General features: G+C 41.2%; 1 protein-coding gene and 1 long non-coding RNA gene across 2 annotated transcripts; one reads left to right on the forward strand and one right to left on the reverse strand.

Annotated features, from left to right (window-relative positions):
• Positions 1 to 852: 852 nt before the first annotated feature.
• mmd2a (monocyte to macrophage differentiation-associated 2a) lies at positions 853 to 13,079 on the forward strand. The gene is given in 8 exon segments (XM_058049241.2): positions 853 to 1,135; positions 1,138 to 1,177; positions 5,664 to 5,745; positions 8,474 to 8,634; positions 10,396 to 10,470; positions 10,569 to 10,670; positions 10,789 to 10,858; positions 12,219 to 13,079. Coding segments are annotated over 8 exon segments (789 nt in total). The 5' UTR covers positions 853 to 1,077; the 3' UTR covers positions 12,420 to 13,079.
• Positions 10,006 to 13,532, reverse strand: LOC131103189 (uncharacterized). The gene is made up of 3 exons (XR_013629963.1): positions 12,197 to 13,532; positions 10,555 to 10,879; positions 10,006 to 10,478 (listed from the first exon to the last, which is right to left on the reverse strand). It is a non-coding gene; the product is annotated as an uncharacterized LOC131103189 (long non-coding RNA).
• Between the last annotated feature and the right edge of the window lie 34 nt (positions 13,533 to 13,566).

The raw sequence follows: 13,566 nt of genomic DNA on the forward strand, positions 1-13,566 counted from the left end.
TTACTTTATTTTAGTTTTATTGTGTGTGAGATTCATTGTTGTACGTACAATTTGGAGTCGCCAATTAACCTAGCATGTTTTTGGAATGTGGGAGGACCCACGCATGCACGGGGTAGAACATGCAAACTCCACACAGAGATGGCCGAGGGTGGAATTGAACCCTGGTGGTCTCCTAGCTGTGAGGTCCGTGCGCTAACCACTCGACCGCCGTGCAGCCTCTAAAAATATAATTAACAAAAAACTTTAAAAAAAAAATTTAAAAAAATACAATAAAGTCAAAATATTAAGAGAAAATTTTGTATATTTTAGTAACAAAATATTGAAATATAAAAAATATATAAGTTGTAATAATATAAACTTGTAATAGCATAAGCACTAATAATGTTGTTTTAGGAATATTAATAACTACAATAATAATCCAAATAATATGTAAAAAAAACAAGACAAAAAAAGCACATACAGCAAAATATGAATTAAATATTAAACAAAATTTTCCAGTCAGATGCCAGGGTGAAATATACTTTTCATACATTGCAAAATACGTGTAAATCCCTTGTAATAACATTAGTACGCCACTAGTTGGCAGTATTCTCCCAAAGGATGAGTCTTTTTACTTGATTGTTGTAGTATTAACCTGTTTTTACACATGCATTGACGAGCTAAAGACGGCAAAATGTGACTTAAAACATAACAAAATGTAGGGAAATGGAGATACCAGTTAACTATAGCTCTTATCCGGCATTTGCAGTGTTTCCTCTCCAAATATTGACATCTAAAATACGGTAGAAAGTTGAGGGAGGGGGGATACGACTTTGTGTCGTGGGGTAAGAGGGCTTGTGGTTGGCTGTTGTGTTATCATCAGCCAGGAGAAGGAGGGAGGAGGGATTTACAAGCCCAGTCCTGCGGAGTGGAACATCCTGCAAACACATCTCTCCCACTCACAAACCCGAGTTCCCACCCAGCCACCTCCAATGCGTCCACTCGGACGATGATGAAAAGTTGCGTGAAAGTCCAACCGTTGTTGAATGCGTCCCTGGATCGAACCTGCTAGTTACCGTCGTCTGCGCGACTGGACTTATGTGTTTATGTTTGAGCGCACGGCGGCGGGACATCCGGAATGGGGAACCCGTAGGCGGATGAGACACAAGATGGACTTGAAGGGGACTCCATTGGGAAGGTAAAGGAATCGTGTTAGTGTTTTTTTTTAGTTCTTTATCCATTTGGATGTGTGGGATTTTAAAGCATGCACGAGCACGGAGGATTTGTTATTGATTGATACGATGTGCGCACGTGTGTGCGCGTGAGAGGCGACGACTGCGTTTCAAACAACAGTTTCTTCTGAAACTTTTGCAGATTTCTGGACTACAGGTATAGTGCACTGTGAGCAAAAGCATAAAAAACTAAAAATAAAACATCTTAATTTTATACCGTAAAGACACTGAAACGTCACACACTCTTCTTTGGCTTTTATTATGGGATGTTGAGTTCACTTTAGCATCCTTTTTCTTCTACAATGTCTCAATAAGTAAAAACACCACCACAAGCTAGCACATTGAAAAAGAAAAAGGTCTACATTTTTCACAATTATAACTTAAACCGAATACAAATTGACCCAAAATTGTACTTCCTGTGCCACATCCTATATGACAACGGGACTTATCGTATCCGGATGATCCTATTTTTAGCTAGTTTTTTTTTTTAGCTAGTAGCTAAACTTTGCCAAATTGCTATAATTCGCTGGCAACAACGGTTACACTAGCGCCTTCAGATGTCTTAACCTGATTCGCTTGGATCACTGCTTCAGTTTAATATTAAATAACTTTTATAATAAGTGTATAAATGATTAAATTCCTGATTAGTTTAATTCAGGTTGTGAGCATTTTAAGAGGGGCCAGGTAGTGTATGCTAAGCTATCTGGATTATCTGGATAATTTTTTTTTATAATATATATATTATATATACATATATAATAATAAAATAATACATAATATAATGAGGGCGGCACGGTGGTTAAGTGGTTGGCGCGCAGACCTCACAGCTAGGAGACCAGGGTTCAATTCCACCTCTCGCCTGAAGACAGCTGGGATAGGCTCCAGCATACCCATGACCCTCGTGAGGATAAGCGGTAGAAAATGAATGAATGTGCACTTGGAAGGGGGGGCATACAGCAATGAATCTCACACACACAATAAAACTAAAATAAAGTAAAATTATTCAAACAACATGCATGCTAGGTTAATTGGCGACTCCAAATTGTCCATAGGTATGAATGTGAGTGTGAATGGTTGTTTGTCTATATGTGCCTTGTGATTGGCTGACTGGCAACCAGTCCAGGGTGTACCCCGCTTCTTGCCAGAAGACAGCTGGGATAGGCTCCAGCACCCCCGTGACCCTCGTGAGAAAAAAGCGGTAGAAAATGAATGAATGAATGTTATTTTTAAACTACAGGCAGTACAGGCCAGTAAAATTGAGACATGAGCCAGTAAAATCAAACCCTGAGCCAAAAGTGGCCCCCAAGCCACAGTTTGGACACAGTACAGTCTCAAGTCAGGCCCATTCAGAGCACATATATATACATTATTAGTACATATAATACATAATAAACAGGCTGCATGAGTGCACAGGGAGATGGTGATAATCGTGAGAACCCGAGTTGGAATCCCAGAGGTGTTGAACTTTAGCATTACTGGAAAAAGGAATACACTTCTCATCCTCTTACATGCAACTGAGACTACTAATTGGAATGTGCAGAAATAAACACACACACATATACACACACACACACACCTATGTGCTTGTAGAGTACATGCTGTGTGTGCACAGGCGAAAGGACAGTGTGTGCCCGAGCCGGAGAAAAAGAGAATAGTGGCCCTGCTGATGATGATGACAACAATGTCTCCTCTGATCACAGTCTCTCCCCGTTCCCTTCAGTCCCGACTTCACAAACACACACACAATTCTGTCCTAAGCAATTAGGACGACATCACAATGCAACACTCAGGTCCATTAATAGCCTTGCGGACAAGCTTGGTGGGAAATGTCAAGGCCGGTAGTCTCAAACACGCGGCCCATGTTCCAAATGTGGCTTGCAGGACACTAGTTTGAGGCCCCCCGCCTTGATATGAAAGTTTAATGTTAGTGCCGGCCCGCGCAAAAAATTATTAAGTTTGATTAATGTTCATGTTAAAGGTTAAATAACTGTTAATAGTTATCCTCTCTATCCGTGTGGAAGTGGTAATTTTTTGGCAATTTAAGTTTAAAAGGAAATAACTCGGAGGCTACCGTTTAGGTCGCTAGCTCTCTAGTTTGCGAGTTAGCATGTGTCTCAAGACCCTGCAGTTGCGCAATATGTTGTAAATAATAAAAGTATAAATGTGAATATAGTCGTGTTTTGTCATGTCTACAGGGCTCTAATAATGTTTTGTTCATTTTAATCTGAAAAAAAATAATTAGTCTACTCACCAACTATATGTGGTTTCTTAAGTTTATTATTATTATTTGCTGTTTTATTATTATTATTATTATTATTATATTTATTTATTACTGATTGATTTTCTTTATTCTTGATTTGTTTATTTATTTTTCATCTTATTTTGTGTAGAAAAATAAAAAGTAAAATATTTGAGAACAGTGGAATGTTTTATCAGAGCTTTTATTGTAGAAAATTGGAACCAAAGCAAAGTTTTTTAATTTTTTTTGTTTTTAATAAATGCGTTTTTTTTTTTTTAAACATGATGCGGCCCAGTCTCACCCAGACCCGAGCTCCAGTGGCCCCCAAGTAAATTGAGTTTGAGACCCCTGGTCAAGGCCATATATTAGTTTACGTACTTCAAGTGGACATAGTTTTTCTTTTTTTTCATACTTTTTTTTTTTTATTAAAGTGGAACTATACACAAAAACTAATATTTTAAAGTGACGACACGTGCAGGAAAGTCTCCAATATGAATTATGCCAGCATGGATGTGCTCTCCGTGTGTAATTAAACCACACAGCTGACCACACTAATGCACCTGTGGCCCGGCTTTCATAGCAACTGCTATATATATATATATATATGTGTATGTGTGTGTGTGTGTGTGTGTGTGTGTGTGTTTATCTTACGGCATTAAGTGTGGTTTTGTAACATCTCCAGATGTGTGTGTGTGTGGATTTTTTTTTATCCCTGGAAACTGGGATTGAGAATTCAGTTGGGATTAAATGGCACACATGCATGCATGGTAAGACATTGGCATCACAGTATGCATGACTGATGCAGTACAAGAAGTAATACATTGGATTTAATAATGCAAAAAGCCGTGGTTATCATATAAAACATGTAAAAATAACGACAAAAAAATATCCAAATTTGAAAAAAATTAATTATCATAATAAATTATCAGGAATAGTAGGATTAGATTTTTTTTCTCATTCAAACGCTTCATAAATATGAATTAAATAAATAATTACATAGAATGTAACGAATCAATCATTTAGAATAATATGAAAAAATACATGCTATAATATAATTTATATTAACAAAAATTAAATATATATATAATTGTGAAAAAAGTAAAAATTACAAAAAGAAATGATCAGGAATAGTGGGATTTGATTTTTTTTCATTCAAACGCTTCATAAATATGAATTAAACAAATAATTACATAGAATGTAATAAATCAATCATTTAGAATAATATGAAAAAATACATGCTATAATATAATTTATATTAACAATAATAAAAAAAAATATATAGATATATATAATTGTAAAAAAAAATTACAAAAATAAATAATCAGGAATGGTAGGATTTAATTTTTTTTTCATTGTTTCATTGAACTCTTTTTGGGGTGCTAACCGAAACACTTCATAAATATGAATTAAATAAATAATTACATAGACTGTAATGAATTAATTATTTAGAATAATATGTAAAAAAAAATACATACTGTAATATAATTTATATGAACAATAATTAAATAAATATATAATTAGGAAAAAAATAAAAATTACAAAAATATATAAAATAATGAACTATACCAACCCCCATTTAAAATGTATTTTTTTTATTTTGCACCATTTGTAAAAAAATAAAATAAAATAAAATAAAATAGCATATATGGTCTGAAATACAATGGACGTTTTATTTAACCCTACTTGGATTAATATTATATAATGTAATATAATATAATATAATACAGAAAAAAATATATAAATCTAATCAATATATTAAATAAAATTACACATGTCAACCAATATTTTAAGTAAATTTTATTTATAAAAAAAATAGCTAAAATATTTAGTTTTGACTGTTATTTTGTGTTCTTATCATTCCCATATGATATGATGTGTTGAACTTTTTGTTTTGTTTTGTTCCTTTAAAGGCTAAAGTAGTTAGCATCGACGTTTCTTTGCCTTTTGTAAGATTTTTATGATGTATTCCCGTACAACGAGTCGTTTCACTGAGCCATGCTGTGCCGCTAAAGACAGTGACATCACCGGTGACCATGGCAACACAGTTTCCCGGAGTAACGACGGTCCACGCTACACTAAAATTCCCACAACGTGATGTGGATTAAGCGGCGTTTAAAACCCTCGAGAATGAGCCTAACACACGTAGAGGTTTTTTTGTTGTTTTTTTTTTACATGATCGCTGCTGACCGATTACTACACTTTTGTGTCGTCAGGTTCATGAACTGCAGGGTGCCGGCCAACAAGCGATACCAGCCCACTGAATATGAACATGCTGCCAACTGTGCTACACACGGGGTGAGCCACATACAACGAAATACATCACATGCTGTGCAGGAATTGGGTAATTTGACTAAGGTATGATTGAGCTGAAATAAAAAAAGCCCAGAAGAAGAAGAAGATGCAGAGGATTGAGGCAGAATAGTGAGCATTTGGGGCTCTCTGCTATACGGACAGTGGGATAAAATAATCCCCGGTTGGGCCTGTAGCGTTCCCTAATCTGCTGTAATCCCTGAACGCTTCTGCCCGGGTGAGAGTGAGAGTGAATGGAAACAGGAAGTAAAGCGTGGTTTCGCCGCTTGTTAAGCCTGATGCGTACTACATTGAAAGAAAGGCGAGTTGGACAAGCAACGACATGCATGCTCACCTTGTTTGAAAGCCTGGGATCACTCAGCAGCAGGCTGCAGCTGTGCAAGGAGAAGGGCAGGAATGTTAACAATGTCAGGAAAGCATTTAAAGACGACCGAGGGGCAAAACGGGAATATTCTCACACCAGGAATGGTGAGAAAATAAGCCAACAAAAACAAAAAAAGTATCTTCAAGTGTGGATATCATTTAAACAAAAAACATCACACTGAAGTGGCGGCACGGTGGTTGAGTGGTTAACGCGCATACCTCGCAGCTAGGAGCCCAGGGTTCAATTCCACCCTTGGCCATCTCTGTGTTTTCTCCGGGTACTCCGGTTTCCTCCCACATTCCAAAAACATGCTAGGTTAATTAGCGACTCCAAATTGTCCATAGGTATGAATGTGAGTGTGAATGGTTGTTTGTCTATATGTGCCCTGTGATTGGCTGGCCACCAGTCCAGGGTGTACCCCGCCTCTCGCCCGAAGACAGCTGGGATAGGCTCCAGCACCCCCTCGTGAGGAAAAGCGGTAGAAAATGAATGAATGAATGTCTACTATATTGGGTAATAGGAGCGTAAATGTGACTATAGGGGTGTTATTTCATGTCTAGAGAGCTCTAATGTTAAAAAGTCTATTAACGTTAACGTGCAGGCCTCACAGCTACGAGACCCGAGTTCAATTCCAATTCCGGGTTCTCCGGTTTCCTCCCACATTCCAAAAACATGCTAGGTTAATTAGCGACTCCAAATTGTCCATAGGTATGAATGTGAGTGTGAATGGTTGTTTGTCTATATGTGCCCTGTGATTGGCTGGCCACCAGTCCAGTGTGTACCCCGCCTCTCGCCCGAAGACAGCTGGGATAGGCTCCAGCACCCCCTCGTGAGGAAAAGCGGTAGAAAATGAATGAATGAATGTCTACTATATTGGGTAATAGGAGCGTAAATGTGACTATAGGGGTGTTATTTCATGTCTAGAGAGCTCTAATGTTAAAAAGTCTATTAACGTTAACGTGCAGGCCTCACAGCTACGAGACCCGAGTTCAATTCCAATTCCGGGTTCTCCGGTTTCCTCCCACATTCCAAAAACATGCTAGGTTAATTAGCGACTCCAAATTGTCCATAGGTATGAATGTGAGTGTGAATGGTTGTTTGTCTATATGTGCCCTGTGATTGGCTGGCCACCAGTCCAGGGTGTACCCCGCCTCTCGCCCGAAGACAGCTGGGATAGGCTCCAGCACCCCCTGCGACCCTCGTGAGGAAAAAACGGTAGAAAATGAATGAATGAATGAATCCCACTGAAGTGAAATAGTGTGGAAAAACTTCCTGTGATTCTGTCTTTAGGTCATGGGTCTCAAACACGCGGCCCGCGGGCCAAATGTGGATCATTGCAACACAATGCAACACTCAGGTCCATTAATAGCCTTGCAGACAAGCTTGGTGGGAAATGGCAAGGCCAGGGGTCTCAAACACGCGGCCCCGCGGGCCAAATGTGGCCCGCAGGACACTAGTTTGAGGCCCCCCGCCTTGATATGAAAGTTTAAATGTTAGTGCGGCCCGCGCAAGTTTGATATGGATGCTGTATGGTATCATGTACCCAGAAACAAATTATTACGTTTGATTAATGTTCATGTTAAAGGTTAAATAACTGTTAATAGTTATCCTCCCTAGAAGAGCATAAATGTGACTATAGGGGTGTTATTTCATGTCTAGAGAGCTCTAATGTTAAAAAGTCTATTCGGAAGGTCATAGGTATGAATGTGAGTGTGAATGGTTGTTTGTCTATATGTGCCCTGTGATTGGCTGGCCACCAGTCCAGGGTGTACCCCGGCCTCTTGCCCGAAGACAGCTGGGATAGGCTCCAGCATATCCATGGCCCTTGTGAGGAAAAAGCGGTAGAAAATGAATGAATACTATATTGGGTAATAGGAGCGTAAATGTGACTATAGGGATGTTATTTCATGTCTAGAGAGCTCTAATGTTAAAAAGTCTATTTGGAAGGTCATAAACGTTAACGTGCAGGCTTCACAGCTAGGCGACCCGAGTTCAATTCCACCCTCGGCCATCTCTGTGAGGAGTTTGCATGTTCTCCCCGTGCATGCGTGGGTTTTCTCCGGGTACTCCGGTTTCCTCCCACATTGCAAAAACATGCTAGGTTAATTAGCGTCTCCAAATTGTCCATAGGTATGAATGTGAGTGTGAATGGTTGTTTGTCTATATGTGCCCTGTGATTGGCTGGCCACCAGTCCAGGGTGTACCCCGGCCTCTCGTCCGAAGACAGCTGGGATAGGCTCCAGCATACCCATGACCCTTGTGAGGATAAGCGGTAGAGAATGAATCAATTCTGCCTAGCAACAAGCAGCAAATAATATAAATTAAACAAAACAAATGTTGTCTTTAAAGTTCTGGATCCTACCAAGCCTTGTGGGCGGGTCTGTGCTCTACTTCCTGTCTGTGGACCAATGGCACTGTGTCGCCGCCTGGCTCTACGGGAGCGGACTCACGGGCCTGTTTGTCACCTCGACGCTCTTCCATGCTGTTGCCTGGAAAATCGGCCACCTCAGGTGTGTGTGTGTGTGTGTGTGTGTGTGTGTGTGTTGGCAGATGTGTGTGTGTGTCTTTATCATATTGCTAATTATGGCAAAGCTGGAGGTGTTTGGATGAACAACAGATGTGACCTGATTATAAAGATACTACAAACTACTACTACTTACTACTACTACCATTACTAACGGCATCTACTGAGCCCTCTTTACTGTTCATGTAAGGATTATGAAGGATTGGTTGGATTATTTGCGTGAATGCCGAGGAACAAGCATTCCGATGATATTCACTGTTCTTATTCTTCCGCTTCCTTGAACGTTACATAATAGCACAAGCACCTCTCAAGGGATTTAAACTCACCCATACATGTAGCATTTCTGTGTGAATTGCAATTCAAATATACTTTGACAGGCTATATAGTATGTTCAATGATAGCTACAGTAACATGAGTAGCTAAACTTTGCCAAATCGCTATCATTTGTCATCACTCACGTTTTTGAAATAGTATCGAAATGAAAATGGAATATATACTATTAGAGCAGGCTGCACGGTGGTGGAGTTTGCATGTTCTCCCCGTGCATGCATGGGTTTTCTCCGGGGATGATGTAAAGGTGTCAGTAATGTTACTATATTTGGTCATAGAAGTATAAAGGTGACTATAGGGATGCTATTTCATGTCTAGAGGTCTCTAATGTTAAAAAGTCTATTTGGAAGGTCATAAACGTTAACGTGCAGGCCTCAACAGCTAGAAGACCCGAGTTCAATTCCCACCTCGGCCATCTCTGGTTTCCTCCCACATTCCAAAAACATGCTAGGTTAATTAGCGACTCCAAATTGTCCATAGGTATGAATGTGAGTGTGAATGGTTGTTTGTCTATATGTGCCCTGTGATTGGCTGGCCACCAGTCCAGGGTGTACCCCGCCTCTCGCCCGAAGACAGCTGGGATAGGCTCCAGCAACCCCCGCAACCCTCCTGAGGAAAAGCGGTAGAAAATGAATGAATGAATGAAGTGTAAAGGTGACTATAGGGATGCTATTTCATGTCTAGAGGTCTCTAATGTTAAAAATTCTATTTGGAAGGTCATAAACGTTAACGTGCAGGCCTCAGCAGCTAGAAGACCCGAGTTCAATTCCCACCTCGGCCATCTCTGGTTTCCTCCCACATTCCAAAAACATGCTAGGTTAATTAGCGACTCCAAATTGTCCTTAGGTATGAATGTGAGTGTGAATGGTTGTTTGTCTATATGTGCCCTGTGATTGGCTGGCCACCAGTCCAGGGTGTACCCCGGCCTCTCGCCCGAAGACAGCTGGGATAGGCTCCAGCACCCTCCGCGACCCTTGTGAGTAAAAGCGGTAGAAAATGAATGAATGAATGAATTAACTATTAGAGCAGGGGTGTCCAAAGTGTGGCGCAGGGGCCATTTTTGCACCATGGCTGCTTTTTTTTAATATTCTAAACTATAATTTAACCATAATGCTGTAATTATATGAGCGTAAAGTAAAAATATTAACTCGGGATGTCCGATTTATGAACATATGTGTGTTTAAAACATACAAAACAGCTAAAAAGAAGGCGCGTAATTGGGCACATCCATTCCGCCTATAAAGCCTTCAACAACGCTCCACATTCATAACAGTGTTACGCTAAAGAACTATAATACTGACATAGTGACACCTCGCACACCACACAGGCTAGCTACTAGCCTAGCCTAGCCTAGCCTAGCATATCCCCATGTATCCTTACCTGACAGTAATCCGTATATTTGTGTGTTCATTTCCAGAAAAGTGGAGCAGCGTTTCCACATGTGCGACCGAATGGCCATCTACTTCTTCATTGCGGCCTCTTACTCTCCCTGGTAGGTCTCTTGATGAGACAAACGACACGACAAAGCAGTGTGATGACCCGCTGAGGTCACAGCGGAGGACGCATTGTGACGTACGTGTCTGTCGTCAGGTTGATGCTGAGGGATCTGGGTCCTTGGGCGTGTCACATGCGATGGCTGATCTGGGTCATGGCTGCTTTAGGGTCCCTCTATGTCTTCTTCTTCCATGAGAGGTAACATCCCGTCTTTTCGGCGTAGTATATGTGGCTGAAGTAAACAACAACGCATATTCTGTCAGTGTTTGAACCAGGAATGAGTGAATAATAGAGGTTTTGGACTTTTTGCATGCAGGTACAAGCTGGTGGAGTTGCTGGGGTATGTCGCCATGGGAGCCGTTCCTGCTCTGGTCATCCTGTCCATGGTAAGATGCTGGAAGCATTGTCTCAAAAAAAAAAAAAAAAAAAAAAAAAAAAACACTTCAGTTACCACTGAAGCAGACTTCCTGTCATTGTGATGCTTTTGGACCCAGTCAGGATTGAAACCGCTGTTTTGTTGTGTATATATTCATTTTCTAGCACTTATCCTCACGAGGGTCACATGGGTATGCTGGAGCCTATCCCAGCTGTCTTCAAACGAGAGGCGGGGTCCACCCTGGACTGGTGGCCAGCCAATCACAGGACACATATAGACAAACAACCATTCACACTCACATTCATACCTATGGACAATTTGGAGTCGCTAATTAACCTAGCATGTTTTTTTTTTTTTGGAATGTGGGAGGAAACCGGAGTACCCGGGAAAACCCACGCATGCACGAGGAGAACATGCAAACTCCACACAGAGATGGCCGAGGGTGGAATTGAACTCGGGTCTCTGAGCTGCGAGGCCTGCACGTTAACGTTTATGAGCTTCCAAATAGACTTTTTAACATTAGAGCCCTCTAGACATGAAATAGCATCCCTATAGTCACCTTTGCACTCATTAATTCATTCATTTTCTACCGATTTTCCTCACAAGGTTCGCGGAGGGTGCTGGAGCCTATCCCAGCTGTCTTCGGGCAAGAGGGCACATATAGACAAACAACCATTCACACTCACATTCATACCTATGGACAATTTGGAGTCGCTAATTAACCTAGCATGTTTTTGGAATGTGGGAGGAAACTGGAGTACCCGGAGAAAACACAGATGGTCGAGGGTGGAATCGAACTCGTTGTGAGGTCTGCACGCTAACCACTTTTTACAATTTATACTTGTATTATCCAATATAGTAGATATAGTGCCCATTGTGAAATAATAATAACCCACACACCGGGGTGCTGGAGCCTATCCCAGCTGTCTTCTGGGCGAGAGGCGGGGTACACCCTGGACTGGTGGCCAGCCAATCACAGGGCACATATAGACAAACAACCATTCACACTCACATTCATACCTATGGACAATTTGGAGTCGCTAATTAACCTAGCATGTTTTTGGAATCATTTTACTTTATTTTAGTTTTATTGTGTGCGAGATTCATTGTTGTACGCCCCCCCCCTCCCAAGTGCACATTCATGTATGTAGGAGCCTATCCCAGCTGTCTTCAGGCGAGAGGCGGGGTACACCCCTGGACTGGTGGCCAGCCAATCACAGGGCACATATAGACAAACAACCATTCACACTCACATTCATATCTATGTATATATATATCTTTTGTAAATACTATATATAAACAAATATATATCATAGTTAAGGAAGTATCACAGTGTGTATATTTGAACCTGTTTTACATCCATGTTGAAGGTGGACCACGCCGGTGTGTGTGAACTCGCCATGGGAGGAGTCTTCTACGCGGTGGGCGTGGTCTTCTTCAAGAGCGACGGCCTGGTCCCGTTTGCCCACGCCATTTGGCATCTTTTCGTGGCAGCCGGAGCGGGCATTCACTACTACGCCATCTGGAGGTACTTGTACTTGCCCAGGCCTCTTCTGGAGACTTCCAGGTGATGACGAGCAGCCTGAGAAGATGCTGAGAAGATTCCATAGCATCCTACAGTGACACATCACAGGGCGCTCCCTATAGGCCTCAGGATAAACCTCAAACCTAAAGTAGTTACAGTAAAATGAATCACTAATTTGTAATCATTTCAGGAGGATACTATGATTATCATAATACTTAATTACCTCAACTGTCTCATATCACTGTACATACCAACAGGTGGCGCCAAATTACTTTTCAACAGGTACATTTCTGCTCTTTTTAGTTCATTCATTCATTCATTTTCTACCGCTTATCCTCACAAGGGTCACGGGGAGGGGGTGCTGGAGCCTATCCCAGCTGTTTTCGGGGCGAGAGGCGGGGTACACACTGGACCGGTGGCCAGCCAATCACAGGGAACAAACAACCATTCACACTCACATTCATACCTATGGACAATTTGGAGTCGCTAATTAACCTAGCATGTTTTTGGAATGTGGGAGGAAACCGGAGTACCCGGAAAAAACCCCACACATGCACGGGGAGAACATGCAAACTCCACACAGAGATGGCCAAGGGTGGAATTGAACTCGGGTCTCCAGCAAAAGAGTTATGTAATGTCATAAATAATGAATTATAGGAGTGTATGTGACTATAGGGGTGCTACTTCATGTCTAGAGAGCTCTAATAATGTTAAAAAAAACATTTAGAAGGTTCATTCATTCATTAATTTCTACCACTTTTCACCACGAGGGTCGCAGGGGGTGCTGGAGCCTATCCCAGCTGTCAGGGTACACCCTGAACCGGTGGCCAGCCAATCACAGGACACATATAGACAAACAACCATTCACACTCACATTCATACCTATGGACAATTTGGAGTCGCCAATTAACCTAGCATGCATGTTGTTGAAATAATTTTACTTTATTTTAGTTTTATTGTGTGCGAGATTCATTGTAGTACGTCCCCCCCCCACCCAAGTTCACATTCATTCATTTTCTACCGCTTATCCTCACGAGTGTCATGGGTATGCTGGAGCCTACCCCAGCTGTCTTGGGGGCAAGAAGCGGGGTACACACTGGACTGGTGGCCAGCCAATCACAGGGCACATATAGACAAACAACCATTCACACTCACATTCATACCTAATTTAAAGTCGTTAATTAACTTAGCAT

Source organism: Doryrhamphus excisus, linkage group LG16 (genome assembly GCF_037039965.1).
Source record: "Doryrhamphus excisus strain RoL-2023G ecotype Guam linkage group LG16, RoL_Dexc_Guam_v1.1, whole genome shotgun sequence".
Lineage (NCBI taxonomy): Eukaryota > Metazoa > Chordata > Actinopteri > Syngnathiformes > Syngnathidae > Doryrhamphus > Doryrhamphus excisus.